This window comes from Lissotriton helveticus, chromosome 12 (assembly GCF_964261635.1).
Source record: "Lissotriton helveticus chromosome 12, aLisHel1.1, whole genome shotgun sequence".
Classification (NCBI taxonomy): Eukaryota; Metazoa; Chordata; class Amphibia; order Caudata; family Salamandridae; genus Lissotriton; species Lissotriton helveticus.
This window is the reverse complement of record NC_136073.1, coordinates 871,312,640-871,329,023: the sequence shown is the minus strand read 5'-3', so window position 1 is coordinate 871,329,023 and position 16,384 is coordinate 871,312,640. Positions and strand designations below refer to the sequence as shown.

The window sequence follows — 16,384 nt, the reverse complement described above, 5'->3', positions numbered from 1 at the left end:
GCCCACCTTTGCCAACCCCCCCCCTTTAGGTGGGGGAGGCAAGGTGAAGCACAACTCTCAGTCCCCGCCACCTTGAAGATGGGGGGCCAGCCAACCAGAGTGAGGCTTATGCGCCCCGCCCACTGGAGGGTCGCATAATAGGGGATGTACCCACCCCAAGGAAGGGACCCTTTGGTCCCAACCTGTCCCTACCTGAAAAGCCCTTAAATGTAGTATTTAGGGGCAACCCCAAACCTTGCCTCCTCAAACAAGAAGAAAGAAGAAGAAGGACCAAAGAGCCGTGCTGAAAGAAGAAGAGGAGGAATCCAACTGACTTGCCCCCAGCCCTACCGCCCTGTTACAACCTATGTTACCTGTACGGTGCGCGCACCTTACACTTTCACAACACCCAGCACCTCTGCACGAGCGCACATCGGAATACGGGCACGGAGAGAAAGACTTCCCCAGCTGCTCATTTAAAAAGAATGCAGCAGCCTGGAAGGAAGTTTTCTCTTCATGCGCGCGCTGCAAAAGGGGAATCCAGGCTAAAAGAGAACCTGCTGGGGTCCCATTAGTATTCTGATGGGACTTCCCAGGCTGGCAGTGTAATGAGGCCCCTCTCAAATAAATACATTAAATATGCTAATGCTTTTAACACCTTACATGCCCTTTTGCTCTGTCCCTTTGTTTGAAAGGACTTGCCATTGGTGTTAAATGCATTAACATGTCAACGGGCTGCAGGGAAGACACAAGTCCACTGGTCTGTGGGTAAATAAGCCTGGTTTTATGGGCCTTTATTTTTAGCTGTTTGTGGCCTGTTTTATGGGCTGCTAGGCCGGTTTTTACTTTTGATTTCCCTGATATTATCACAAGCACAACCTGCAGGAGGCACAAATACATTGAGTGTTCCATACCTTGAAAACACAAACAGTTTGTCTTTACACATTCAAAACTACCCTATTTTTCAAATGTGGGGCATTTTTTAGCTGCCTCAATCACTAATTGAGGCATCTTGCTGCCCTGGCCAAACCTAAAGAATAGAAAACTAAACGATTGCCAATACTGTTCTCTTAAATCCTTCTCTTTTGACCATGGCACATTAGAGTTAAATACAATGTGATTGTAAGACTTATAATTCAAACTGAATTAATCACTTTGTTTATTTTTAATTTTAAGACATTTGTTGGTTACATTTCACCAAATGTACATTGGTCAGTAGATTGGCCTTACTGTTGGGAGCCCAAACCCAGTGGTGCTAACTGACTAAATCTAAAGGCACATGTGTCGCTACAGTAACTAGCATGGGCAAAGGCAATCGGTTTCACCTTTCCAAGATCTATTGGCTTTGTCAATGTTTTATTAGATATGCTGCACAGCAGCCAAGGCTTAAAGTAAAGAAAAGCAAGTGCTATAACGCAGCCAGCATTGACCTCATTATAGAACTTTTTTTTCCCTTTTTATGCCATGCAAGATATACAGCATATACAGTATGTCTAAAAAAGCATTGACAAATCCAAATGAATCTTGGGTATGCAAGTACTATTTGGCTTTGTTAAATGCTTTTTTGGCGGACAGGAGGTTGGAGGGGGTCATAACAGGGAAACACACTGTACCACCCATCATTTGCCATGCATGCCATTACCACACATACGCTTTTACCACACAAGGTAAGTGTAGTTAAGGCAAGGGTGTTTTTTGGGTGAAGGGGTGGGTTAGGGCATAGGATGGTAAGGGTGTTTATAGGGTTAGGGATGGGTAGGGGTATAGGGTGGTGAGGGTGTTTTAGGCCATAGGGGTGAGCAGGGGCATAGGATGGTGAGGGTATTTTTAGAATTTGGGGTGGGAAGAGGCATAAGTTGGTAAGGGTGCTTTCAGGCTATAGGGGTGTAGTGTGGTAAGGTAACTTTTATGATTAGGGGTGGATAAGGTTAAAGGTCTTAAGGTTATTTGTAGGGTTTAGGGGTTGGGGTTGGGGTGGGTGCTAAGGGTATTTTAGGGCTCAGGGGCTTTAGGGTTGAGGAGTAGGTAAGGTTATGGGATGGTAAAAGTAATTAAAAAAGGGGGGATGTGGGGATTAACTTCCAGTAAGATAAAAAATTATAATTCTGCAACAAAAATAGGGGTGTTGGGGGGTAGGTCTCCCCTAAATAAGAAAATAAATGAACTTATTTTAAAAATGTATATATATATATTTATATATATTCCACCGTGACTGACTTTGAGTGCAAGTCCTTCTTTCAAGAAGATTGTTGTGGAAATACTTTATGCCGGGAGACCTGCTATATATATATATATATATTCCACATACGACCTTTTTACCGGAATCTGTGTCCCATGGACAAGTGGCAAGTTGAAACCGAGCAGGTCTCCCGGCATAAAGTATTTCCACAACAATCTTCTTGAAAGAAGGACTTGCACTCAAAGTCAGTATCAAAGTGTTTATTCCGCCGTGACGCGTTTTGTCAGTAAACTGACTTGATCAAGTCAGTTTACTGACGAAACGCGTCATGGTGGAATAAACATTTTGGTATTGACTTTCAGTGCAAGTCCTTCTTTCAAGAAGATTGTTGTGGAAATATATATATATTCCATACGAAGGTGGAATGACTATTCAAGTGAAATTTTGAGGGGACTTTAATTAATTTAAAATTGAATCAGCGGTTATCATTGCCCAAGGGACAACGTCACGTGCATTCAAGTCAGCCCATCGGAGTTTAATGTTACTGGAGCATTGGAGCCCTTATGAAGACTCATTAGATTGTGAATGGCACAGCGATGTTGGAAGGGAAGGCAAGCCGTGAAATAGAGATTTTCTAATTGGTTCTCTTATTGGCCGAGGGCCGACAAATAACAATGGTCGACATGGTATTTTAATCACAGATATGTGATGTACCAAGTTGAAAGAAGCCAAGGCATCTGAGGAAGGCAGAATGCCGAAACGCGTCATGCCGGGACAACTGCCATAAATAAATACTTAAAAAGACCTTGAGAGTGCTCTGTAATTTTAGAAACAAGTTGCTTTGCGGCACTCGAGTTCCTACCTCGCGAACGGATGCACCCGCAATTTTAGAAACGAGTTGCTTTGCAGTACACGAGTTCCCACCTCACGAAGTGATGCACCCGTCCAGAGTGCAGGGGCAGATTGGGAATTTTTGGAAACTACTATTATAATATAAAATAAAATAAAATCTGACACCAGCGTACCTTGAGTCCGTGTTCCTGTTTGTGCGAGGAGGCACTTGGGAAGCGTGGAGTCGCTATATATATATATATATATATATCGACACACAAAGTGATCCTTAGCCGCACGAGAGCGCTCCACAGCGTGTGCTCTGCCCAGGGGTCGGATCCTGACCCGAGACGAATTTTGCAATACAAAAGAGGCGGCACAGCCAGGGTACTTTTCAGCCTTATTTATTTACTGCTTCACCCCATTGGGGTGAAGTAGTAAATAAATAAGGCTGAAAAGTACCCTGGCTGTGCCGCCTCTTTTGTATTGCAATATATATATATAATATATATATATATATATATATATATATAACAATCAGTCTTTATCCTGCGCAATGACAGTAATGTCCAAGAGTTCGAAAGTGTAGTGGCCGAAAATCTTCTTCTTTAATTTCAACTGTTCACTTTATGTATCTTGACAATCAAATCCCGCAATACAGTTGTTACACTTCCAGACATCGCCTGCAGTCCCTATCTGGAGGGTCCCCCGAACCGCGACCGGAGCCAGTAAGGAAAACCCGATGCCAAAAGACACCCCTGCACCCGACACCCCACGGCCTTGGGTGGCCCAATCGGCTGTGCCCCAGCATCCCACAACATCCCACCTTACCTCCCCAGCTAGTGGTCACCTCCAGAAGAACTTCGTGCCCAAGCCTGCCGTGTTTGTTCTGACCGGAGATTCCCCATTGAAATCCACAGGGCTTCAGATGTCGATCCTGCACCCGGCCTCCGATTGCATTGACTGCTTTTCTGTGAAAAAAGTTCGGTGTGGAGTGGGAAATTGTATGCGAACCTAAGAAACTAGGTGTTTACAAAAACTGGCTTACTTACCTTTTATCTAGGAAATGTCCCAGTGCGATTTCTAGGCATATCACACAGTAGAAAAAGTAATATGAAAAGTCATCTAAAAGTAAACACAAAGTAATTGCAAAGTAACTAAAAAGTAATTTCAACTGTTTCTGAACATTTGACCTACCTGTAACAAATCCAACTGCAGTATATCACAATAGTACTATTTTACTTACCTGCACCAAGTCTGGCTTGGTTCTAAAAATAAAATACAACCAAAAATATTTGTATACAAAACAATAGGTCTGGATTCAGTCTTTGAGGGTGAGAGATAATTTCTTGCCTGAGTGTGTACAATAAATGCTGCCCACTACCCTCTGATAAAGCCTTACTGCTCGCCCACACTACCACAAAAAGAGAGTAAGGTATTGTCTACTTTTACCTCTGTAAGCCTTTGGGGATCCAATGGACTCTGTGCACACTATACCTTCCTTTGGTATAGTATATACAGAGCCAGCTTCCTACAGTATCACAAAAGTGAGGATCTGCCAGTTACTGTAACACTGGAAATTACACTGTGTGAGCAAAGAATAGATGGCATAGGATGCCGCACGCATTAGTACCTGGTTTTCAAACGAAGGTTTAACTTGTAGTTGCACACTGTCTGTGACCCCTTCTCCGTTGTCTTTCACATAGTAGACCAACAGTCGACTCAGGGGAGCCATGTTGTATGTCACCTGGAAACGCAAAAATGTCATGCATATTTCAACCTCCCCTGCCGGAGATTTGGTAGAGGCTGGAAGGAAAATTGTAAAAGACACATACATTACAACATTGCAGAATTATAGTGATCTGAAAGGTATTGCTAAATGAAAGAACATGGTTGTAAAATGGAGTGTGGCACTTGAAAAAAGCACTATTCAGAGGTAAGATTACCTTGTGCAGTCAAAAGTAGTATATTCAGCAATGATTTCCTTTAAAAACCTTTTTGTGTTATACAGTGAGCTTAATTTGAGCAGGTGGTTGCCGGTTGGGCACTTATTTTTCCACATCAGACATTTATGCAGAGCAGAAGGGGATAAAGCACACAAAGCGGAAATATGGAAATATGGAAAAAGAGTAAGATAGAAAAACCGTCACAAAAGAGAAAGCAGAAATGAGCAAAAGTGAGATAAAGGGAGAGGAAGTGTCTGGTAGTGGATTAAGAGGCCAGAGGTGAACTGAAGACGATACAGCTTTGGTATTTATCCCACAGAGATATTATTATGTCACCGGCCATAGGCATCTGAGCAGAGATTTGGGCACAGGCACACATTCATTTACATATTAGGAACTGGTTATACGGTAAATTAAATTAACTCTCAGATGCAGACAGTCGTATTAAGACCACAATTAGGTAGATGTAGGCTCAGCTGCCTAACAGATGACTAAATATAAAGCAGTTTTTTTTTTGACAACAAAAAGAGAGGTAGGGAGAGGTACGAACACTCTTAGTCCCCAGGAATTAACAGAAGAAACAACAAAAGAGTGTCCCTTTAAAAGGGATGGGAATATGCACGGAGCACAAGGAATCAACAAAGGCCCATTTGGTTTGTTTATAAAGCCCTCACTCACCGACCTGGTCGGTGACTTGCTTCATCATCGGGCCCCACCGGGTGTGACCGAATGTCACCCCGGTGTGCTGCAACGCCAGAATTACTGCGGAGCTGGTCTTGTGAGGAAGGAGGGCTATGTGATAGGTGACGTGAATAGTGTCAGAGGTGGTGGTTTAAAATTGTCTTGGATGTATCAAAAATTATTTAATAGGTGATCATCAAGGACAAGGTTTAAGAAATGTGGTGGTGAACAAGGCCAACTAATTGGATGGTCTTGTACCAATAACATTACGTGAAAATGTGGTTGGTCAACATGTTTCAGCCGATATGGTATATTGACCTGGCATTCGTCAGGACCTAGAGTGTAAACCCCGGCGGTCTAGGCACGCTAAGGCCCATCCGACCGTGGGCCGTGAAAGTGAAAAATTGTGTCTGTGAAGTAAAACCGAGGGGAGCGCTACACCAGCCAAGGGCGGGGAGCAAACAGCCTCCAGTCTCTAGTTAAAGAGACGAAAACTTAAAACCTGTAGGGATAAAAGTACAGACAAACATACAAAGAGACAAACAAAACAACATTTTTTAAAATCATTTGTCAATTGGCTCATAATATTGCAGCCTGTGACTTGTGCTCAAAGTGCAAGGGGGTGTAAAATCATACAAACTAGCAGAGGTGCGTGACTCTGCCTGTGTTCAAGGTTCAGACGACTATAACTAAGCCTTTAGTGGTGACTGAACAGTCTCACGTGTGGACTATTAGGCTGGCTAACAGTGCTAGTGAGCATCAGGGGTTGTGAAAGTGATGGAGTTGGCGACTAGCAGTGTGATAGACACACACACGCAACTCAGTCACACGGGCGATCAATGGGCCAAGGGCCGGTGACCACACAACAATGGACTATTAAGGGTGAGAAAGGAAGGTTCTCACTTCACAGGGGGTGGTATTACACCCCATAGACCACGGGAGGGGGGGACAGCGCTTTTTGGCACATCCTAAGGTGAGACAAAAGGGGGGGGGGGGGGAAAGAACAAGGGACAAACACAGTCAATGTGTTGCAAAGAGTACTTAGCTCGTTTCAGCTGTTGCGGTCGCGGTGTTACTCACGCCCACTACGCCAGTCTCCCGCCGATAAACCTGGTCGGCCCTCGGAACCGGGTCTCGCCGATCCGGGTTCGGGGAGTGTGAGGCGTTTTTATGTTCTGAATGCGCTTCCGGGTAGGCTGCCACGAGTGGTGCGCATGCGCCTTGTTCGGAGGACTAGACAGTACACCTGACTACGGGGAAGCGTACCCACTTCCGGGTTTGGAGGTTTGATGTGCGCATGCGTATGAATCAGCAAAGTAAACAGACTCGGAAGGACAGAAATAAAGGGTAATACGGCAAGGAAAAGGTTGTTACAAAAAAGTCTGGGGAATTCAGAATTCGTTTTCTTGTAGACCGCGCTCAGCAGAGCTGAGTCTGGGTTATTTCTTAGGCAGCCCGGGGGGAGTGGCGCCCTTGTTATTGGGGGCAGTCTAAGCTCAGATTGGAACAGGGGATTTAGCTAATCAAAAACGATATAGGATCTTGTGGTCGGGAGGCAATCCATAGGTAATACTACATGAGAGGTATTGGGAACTCAGTATCTTTCGGGTTATAGACAATACTTCATGCAAGGTATGGGGAGCTCAATTTATTTCAGGACGGAACCCCAAGGTATGTCGTCATTGAGGCCATTTGTATGGGTCCCCAGACGGTACACCCACCGCTGTTCCTTTTCGAACAGTCTGTCTGTGATATTAGCACCTCCAGTGATTTGTTCAATCACAGTCCATCTAAGATCGTTCGTGGTGTGATTGTTCGATAAGAAGTGATCGCTCATTTTGGTGGTTACTCTCTTGCACCTGATATTGCTCCTGTGCTCGCATATCCTCTGTTTCACTTTTCTGGTTGTCATTCCGACATACCGAAGAGAACATGGGCATGTGACAAGGTAAACCACATTTGTGGAGTTGCAGTTGGTGTGTGCCTTTTGGTACCAGGTTCTACCCGGTTCCAGATCTAGAGATTTGGAGGAGGTAGTCAGGTGACAGACAGAGCAATTGGCACAAGGAAAGTGGCCAGTGACTTTAGGAAGATTCCACGCATCAGTGATGCTTCTTATTGGGGGGATTGTCAATTGTCTAGGTCTCGTGTGTACAAGAGAGTCTTTCAGGCTGTGTCCCTTTTTGAATGAAAATAGCGGTTTTTGCCAATCTTTCTTCGTGCTTGTGATGATTTTCCAGTTTTTATTTATGGATTTCTTCATCAGGTTGGATAAAGTACTATAGGTGGTCACACACGTTAGTGGCACTTCCATCATGGTTTTTGTGACCGGTTCAAGGAGGGCTTCTCGGGGTTGGTTTCGAGCTCGTTTCAGACCCTTTTGGAGAATACGATTGGGGTAGCCTCTCTGTGTAAGCTTGGTTGTCAGATCGGATGATTGGGTTTTGAAATCATTTAGACTACTGCAATTCCTTCGGATTCTTAAATATTGTCCATAGGGTAAATTCTCCCTCAATGGACGGGGATGGAAACTGGCGAACTGCAGTAAATTGTTTTTAGCAGTGGCCTTGTAATGGGTTTTTGTAGTCAGTGTGGTACCGCTGATTGAAATTACCACATCAAGAAAGACCACCTCCGTGGTACTCACTGTGTGGGTAAATTTCAGATACCTACTGATGGTGTTAATCCACCCCAGGAATTCCATCAATCGTTCCATGCTGCCTTTCCAAATTAGCAGCACGTCGTCTATGTATCGTCTCCAAAAGGTAACGTTTCTGGCAAACGGGTTATTAATAGACTGGATGTTTTGGGCCTCAAAGTCTGATACATATAACCCCGCCACGCTGGGCGCAAACGTGCTGCCCATCGAGGTCCCAGAGCACTGTAGGAATAGCTGTCCTTTATACGCAAAGAAATTTTCTTTGAGAGAGATGGTAGCACATTCTATTACGAATTCCTTGGGGGTATTGTATTCCCATGTGACTGAGTTGAGGGCTGTTCCGAGTACCTTTATCGTTTCATCTTGAGGGATACTGGTATATAAGCTCTCAATATCTAGAGTAGCTAGAATGATGGTATTAGGCTCAAACGTAATTGTCTGTAATTCGTATAGAAGGTTTTTTGTGTCCTTTAAGTAGGTAGGAGTGTTCTGGACAATTGGTTTTAAGAACTGGTCACAGAAGGTGGATAACGGTTCTAGTAGGGAACCAATCCCTGACACTATAGGGCGGCCAGGTGGTGGCAGCCTGTTCTTGTGAGTCTTTGGAAGTGTGTAAAAATAAGGGATGACCTTCTTACTGGTTGATAAATAATCCGCCTCATTCTTGGATAGGTGGCCATTCCCTTCAGCTTCCTTAACCAGGTTGGTGATACGGTTTTGTAGGTCAGAGGAAGGGTCTACAGTAAGTGGGGTATAGTTGTTGGTATCATTCAATAATCCCTCACATACTTTATCGTAATCCGTGGTGTTTTGGATGACGATCCCACCGCCTTTATCGGCAGGTTTGATGGTAATCGCGTTGTTGTTTTTTAATTTCTCCAATGCCTGGTATTCTTTGGCGCTAAAGTTCCCATAGGTCTCTGGTTCAGAACTGGTTTCCAAATCCTGGAACACCGCTTGTTCAAAAGCTGTGATGGCAGCAGGTAACGAGTGTGGTGGGGGTACAAACGTTGATTTTAATCTCAATCCTGTGTCCCCTTTTCGTAGGTCTGCATCTGGGTCCTCTTTGCCTTCAAAAAAAGCCTTCAGTTTTAATTTGCGAAAAAAATCAGTTAATTCGCAATGAAGTCTAAACTTGTCTGGGCGGGCAGTAGGCACAAATCCAAGCCCCTTTTCTAGTACTGTGAGTTCATCGGTAGTGAGTTGATAATCCGAGAGGTTGGTTACTAGACTGGTTGGTTGCTTGTTCCTGCTTGAAGAGTCTGGCTCCGAGAGGTTAGTTACTAGACTGGTTGGTTGCTTGTTCCTGCTTGAGGTGTCTTGCTCCTGGTGTGATTGCCGACTGCGTCGTCTGTTTGCCAGGAGACTTGGTTGGGGGTTCTTCTGTTCCTGCCTCTTCCTCTCCGACCCCTCTCTAAAAAAGGCTGTTGGTATTGATTTGGTGGGGGTGGTTGATGCCAACCTGGGTTCCATCCCATCATCGGGAATTGTGGGTGTGGAAAGGGGAAGGCCCAAAACCAGCGTGCGGTGCCATCGTCCAATTGGGTACATGATTATGTTGGTATCGCTGATTGCCTCTGTTTCCTCTGTTGCCACGCCTCCGTCCTTGTTTAAAGGAATTGGTGCTGGACCCACTGCTATTCGATGAATTGTCATCAGATGCTTCCGAATCATTAGTATTCCTTGCTGGTACTGTGTAATCGGGGTCCGCATACGGGTAGACTTTGTTAAATTCAAATTTTTTAAGATCTTTCTGGAATTTTGTTAGTTTGGTTTGTAAGAGGTTCTCCTTATATTCATTCAGTTCACGGTTGATCTCATCCAGTTTTTTCTTATAGCCAGTCACGGTGGCTTTGATTGCTGATTCTGTTTGTTGGATTTCTATTAATAAGGTCTCCGACAGGCGTAAGGCAGTCTTGATTATAAGTACAAGCCAGTCTCGCGTGCAGTGCCACGCGATCATGGCCCAGTCTTTTCGAAATTGAGAATCATTTAAAAAGATGCGTGGGGCATTGGTTACCAGGAGGCCCTTGGGTGCCGAGTTGGAGGAAAGATACTGTTTCATTATTGTACCATGTAGGATCGTCCGTATACGATCACGCTTTTGTTCAGTCAGTTTTTCCCAGTCTGAGGTATGTGCTATTGCTTGAGAGATAGCCGGGTCTGCAAACAGGTTGGTATCTGCCATTAAAGCTTCTATTTCCTCTTCAGAGAATGTGAGTCCCAAGTTCGACATTGTGCAAGAAAAAGTAACTAGTGTGAACACTAGCACTTCGGGGTTATCAGGCTCTCACAGCTGTGCGCTGCTATATATTTTGACAACAAAAAGAGAGGTAGGGAGAGGTACGAACACTCTTAGTCCCCAGGAATTAACAGAAGAAACAACAAAAGAGTGTCCCTTTAAAAGGGATGGGAATATGCACGGAGCACAAGGAATCAACAAAGGCCCATTTGGTTTGTTTATAAAGCCCTCACTCACCGACCTGGTCGGTGACTTGCTTCATCATCGGGCCCCACCGGGTGTGACCGAATGTCACCCCGGTGTGCTGCAACGCCAGAATTACTGCGGAGCTGGTCTTGTGAGGAAGGAGGGCTATGTGATAGGTGACGTGAATAGTGTCAGAGGTGGTGGTTTAAAATTGTCTTGGATGTATCAAAAATTATTTAATAGGTGATCATCAAGGACAAGGTTTAAGAAATGTGGTGGTGAACAAGGCCAACTAATTGGATGGTCTTGTACCAATAACATTACGTGAAAATGTGGTTGGTCAACATGTTTCAGCCGATATGGTATATTGACCTGGCATTCGTCAGGACCTAGAGTGTAAACCCCGGCGGTCTAGGCACGCTAAGGCCCATCCGACCGTGGGCCGTGAAAGTGAAAAATTGTGTCTGTGAAGTAAAACCGAGGGGAGCGCTACACCAGCCAAGGGCGGGGAGCAAACAGCCTCCAGTCTCTAGTTAAAGAGACAAAAAAATAAAACCTGTAGGGATAAAAGTACAGACAAACATACAAAGAGACAAACAAAACAAAATTTTTTTAAATCATTTGTCAATTGGCTCATAATATTGCAGCCTGTGACTTGTGCTCAAAGTGCAAGGGGGTGTAAAATCATACAAACTAGCAGAGGTGCGTGACTCTGCCTGTGTTCAAGGTTCAGACGACTATAACTAAGCCTTTAGTGGTGACTGAACAGTCTCACGTGTGGACTATTAGGCTGGCTAACAGTGCTAGTGAGCATCAGGGGTTGTGAAAGTGATGGAGTTGGCGACTAGCAGTGTGATAGACACACACACGCAACTCAGTCACACGGGCGATCAATGGGCCAAGGGCCGGTGACCACACAACAATGGACTATTAAGGGTGAGAAAGGAAGGTTCTCACTTCACAGGGGGTGGTATTACACCCCATAGACCACGGGAGGGGGGGACAGCGCTTTTTGGCACATCCTAAGGTGAGACAAAAAGGGGGGGGGGGGGGGGGGAAAGAACAAGGGACAAACACAGTCAATGTGTTGCAAAGAGTACTTAGCTCGTTTCAGCTGTTGCGGTCGCGGTGTTACTCACGCCCACTACGCCAGTCTCCCGCCGATAAACCTGGTCGGCCCTCGGAACCGGGTCTCGCCGATCCGGGTTCGGGGAGTGTGAGGCGTTTTTATGTTCTGAATGCGCTTCCGGGTAGGCTGCCACGAGTGGTGCGCATGCGCCTTGTTCGGAGGACTAGACAGTACACCTGACTACGGGGAAGCGTACCCACTTCCGGGTTTGGAGGTTTGATGTGCGCATGCGTATGAATCAGCAAAGTAAACAGACTCGGAAGGACAGAAATAAAGGGTAATACGGCAAGGAAAAGGTTGTTACAAAAAGGTCTGGGGAATTCAGAATTCGTTTTCTTGTAGACCGCGCTCAGCAGAGCTGAGTCTGGGTTATTTCTTAGGCAGCCCGGGGGGAGTGGCGCCCTTGTTATTGGGGGCAGTCTAAGCTCAGATTGGAACAGGGGATTTAGCTAATCAAAAACGATATAGGATCTTGTGGTCGGGAGGCAATCCATAGGTAATACTACATGAGAGGTATTGGGAACTCAGTATCTTTCGGGTTATAGACAATACTTCATGCAAGGTATGGGGAGCTCAATTTATTTCAGGACGGAACCCCAAGGTATGTCGTCATTGAGGCCATTTGTATGGGTCCCCAGACGGTACACCCACCGCTGTTCCTTTTCGAACAGTCTGTCTGTGATATTAGCACCTCCAGTGATTTGTTCAATCACAGTCCATCTAAGATCGTTCGTGGTGTGATTGTTCGATAAGAAGTGATCGCTCATTTTGGTGGTTACTCTCTTGCACCTGATATTGCTCCTGTGCTCGCATATCCTCTGTTTCACTTTTCTGGTTGTCATTCCGACATACCGAAGAGAACATGGGCATGTGACAAGGTAAACCACATTTGTGGAGTTGCAGTTGGTGTGTGCCTTTTGGTACCAGGTTCTACCCGGTTCCAGATCTAGAGATTTGGAGGAGGTAGTCAGGTGACAGACAGAGCAATTGGCACAAGGAAAGTGGCCAGTGACTTTAGGAAGATTCCACGCATCAGTGATGCTTCTTATTGGGGGGATTGTCAATTGTCTGGGTCTCGTGTGTACAAGAGAGTCTTTCAGGCTGTGTCCCTTTTTGAATGAAAATAGCGGTTTTTGCCAATCTTTCTTCGTGCTTGTGATGATTTTCCAGTTTTTATTTATGGATTTCTTCATCAGGTTGGATAAAGTACTATAGGTGGTCACACACGTTAGTGGCACTTCCATCATGGTTTTTGTGACCGGTTCAAGGAGGGCTTCTCGGGGTTGGTTTCGAGCTCGTTTCAGACCCTTTTGGAGAATACGATTGGGGTAGCCTCTCTGTGTAAGCTTGGTTGTCAGATCGGATGATTGGGTTTTGAAATCATTTAGACTACTGCAATTCCTTCGGATTCTTAAATATTGTCCATAGGGTAAATTCTCCCTCAATGGACGGGGATGGAAACTGGCGAACTGCAGTAAATTGTTTTTAGCAGTGGCCTTGTAATGGGTTTTTGTAGTCAGTGTGGTACCGCTGATTGAAATTACCACATCAAGAAAGACCACCTCCGTGGTACTCACTGTGTGGGTAAATTTCAGATACCTACTGATGGTGTTAATCCACCCCAGGAATTCCATCAATCGTTCCATGCTGCCTTTCCAAATTAGCAGCACAGTAATTCTGGCGTTGCAGCACACCGGGGTGACATTCGGTCACACCCGGTGGGGCCCGATGATGAAGCAAGTCACCGACCAGGTCGGTGAGTGAGGGCTTTATAAACAAACCAAATGGGCCTTTGTTGATTCCTTGTGCTCCGTGCATATTCCCATCCCTTTTAAAGGGACACTCTTTTGTTGTTTCTTCTGCTAAATATAAAGCAGGCCTGGGCGGCGAACGCCGCTCTGTTTGCTGAGTTTTCCTCACATTGCACTCCGCGGAGCACGCAGAGTTTTTTCCTCACTCGTGCACATCAATGTTAAGTTGGCGGGTGAAGAAAATCCAATGCTAGACACCCTCCCAGTGAGATTTCCCAACGCGGGTGGTTGGGGATGGTGAGAAACCATCTGTTTGTGTAGAGGAAGCTGCCACTCGAGTAGAAAATCTACTCGAGCTGCAGAAAGCAGCGACTTTTTGCACAATGCATTTCTGACACAGTCCCTTAACGCCTATGTCTGAAGAAGTGCGCCTGCCCCATCATATCCGTGACAGAGCTGCAGCTTCCCCAGCTGCTTTTTTATGGTGTGCAGCTGTGAGGATGCTCCTGACTGCACCCATCCTATGAGACACCCCATGCCTCTCTCTCAATGGGCAGATACAGACTCTTTCACTCTGCTGGAGCTGGCTAACTTACGCAAGTGCTTATACTGTCTTGCTGTGGTCTGTGCATTTGACTCTGTGAGGAGACGGACATTGTCAACCTTGTTTCCCCCAGTACACGTGTTCCACAATGGTGGCATGTGCCAGCGATAAGCAGATGAGCAAATGAGAAGAGAACACTTTTAGTGTCAATCTTCTTAAGAAAGCCACAGACAAGGCATCACTCCAATGTGCAGGCAGCTCCTGCACCAGTGAAGCCATTGTAATGTTTCTGCAAGCGCCACACTTTATGTAATCTTCAAGAATCATCACTCATCTGTGAAATATGTTGACCTCACAAAGGGTCTATCAAATTACACAACAAACGAGACCATAAATACCACCACGATCCACTCAATAGACAATTCTACTAAATGGTTTTATTTGCTAGTTCCATGGATTGAGAGAATAAATCCCCTTTTTGGCTTTATGCGAAAAAGTCCCTCACATTTATGTTGTGCATGGTGGAAAATGCCTTTTGTGGAGATTGAAATTCAGTATACTTTAAAGTTATAGTGCATCACCTGTTCCAGGACTATGAGTGACATGGACGTTCTTGTCAAAGGTAACAGTGGCCCTCTTACTCCGCTGCTGGGTGATGTTGCCTGGTTGCCATCCAGATTGGACAATGTTTCCCCTGGATGCCACTTCGAAGTGTAGGGTGAAATCACAGGGACAGGTGGACTTCAATTCGATGGCAGCCTCTTCACCAACCTTTAGAAATGAGGAGAAATTGAATATTTTATTAACCTGGGTATTTACATATGACCATCACTGGTGCTTATATTTGCACACCTCTTATTTCCAATATGTCACCTGAATTAAGGTCTCTGCAGGATGCCTGCCCCACCTCAGACTGCAACCCATCTTACAGTTGACAAATAATTTGTGCCAAAAAATGTTTGTTGAATGACAGAGAAGATACTCAGTCGAGAGGATTCTAAGATCTTGAAACGGTTGCAAAGTCATGCTCCTAGTTAAGTTATGGGATACAGGGAAACCATAGGGCTTACTTGAATATTCTAGGAATGTTGTAGAGTTAGACGGATATCTTTAAAATGATTTGCCTGTTATGAACTTACATAGCTTATCTGAATGTTATGGGATCATTATTATGTTAAAGCAATGCTCTTAAAGCTGTGTGGTATTTGATAGCATCTCTGAAAGTTCTGGGCATCTGTTTAGGTCAGACTGGCTTTCTGAAAACTATGGGCGTGTTTTAAAGTGCTGCCCTTCTCTAAAGATGATCTGCCTGCTATATTATAAGTGAGTTCATGAAGACAGTTTGGCCATGTTATAAAGCTAATATCCATCTTTCAAAGTAATGGATCTGTTTTGTTTTGAAGTTTGAGGGTTTCTTTGGCTGATATGAGTATACTAAAAAGTAGGAGAGTTTTCTCAAATGTTAATCTTGTTATAAAGGCAGAGGATTTCTTCAAGTGTAATTGGTATGATAGAAAGTGTTAGCCTTCTTTTAAGGTATTAGAATATTACGAGCTCCCTTAGTGTGTTTGCTAGGAGCCAGGGGACCTGAGTGTGGGCTGGATGTGGGTGGCAGCTGCTAAATAGTCTCCCTGTATGCTTGATGACACCATATTTATATGTGCAACAACTGAGATACCAGAGCACAACTGTCATTGTTAAATGAGTTTGAGAAGGTCTCTGCTTGAAAATAAATTGGCAAAAATTGGCTACTAGTTGAGCAGTGTAGATTGCTGCCAGATGCTACTTCGGCTTGGAAGTTTGGCACCATTAGATATCTGGGTATAAACATTTATCACAAAGAAACATACCTTCTCTAATTAAATCTTGGTAGGGCAATCACAGCAATCTGCATTTCAGCTGCATTTAGGGTCACACTGCAGCTGTCGCTGATCGGGTGGGTGGCAGCTGCCAAAGCGTTAGTATTACATAGATAGTTATGTTTCTATGCAGCATTACCAGTGCCATGTTGGAAAGGCAGAGGTTTTTCTTTCGATGCTGTCATTTCACGAAGCTAAATGCTTATTTGGAACTTTATGGGTATATTGTAAAGTAAAGGAATTCTTGTGAGAATAAGGGATTTTAGGAAGTAAGAACCTTCATCTGAAGGTCTGGCAATTTTACTATCACAACAAAATGTTACTTTGAATATTATGGCCATGGTTGAGGAAGTGTGAGTGATTTGTTTTGTAGCCTGAGGTCTGTGGATAGTGGGTGT

General features: G+C 44.7%; 1 protein-coding gene across 2 annotated transcripts in view; it reads right to left on the bottom strand.

Annotated features, from left to right (window-relative positions):
• The window catches only part of CPAMD8 (C3 and PZP like alpha-2-macroglobulin domain containing 8), a 1,183,022-nt gene that overhangs the window by 1,015,597 nt on the left and 151,041 nt on the right, over nt 1-16,384 (bottom strand). For both annotated transcript variants that reach the window (XM_078671323.1, XM_078671324.1), the window contains exons 14-15: nt 14,709-14,898; nt 4,623-4,795 (exon numbers count right to left, since the gene is read on the bottom strand). In XM_078671323.1, the coding sequence (XP_078527449.1) occupies nt 4,623-4,795; nt 14,709-14,898 (363 nt within the window). The remainder of the gene's footprint in view (nt 1-4,622; nt 4,796-14,708; nt 14,899-16,384) is intronic.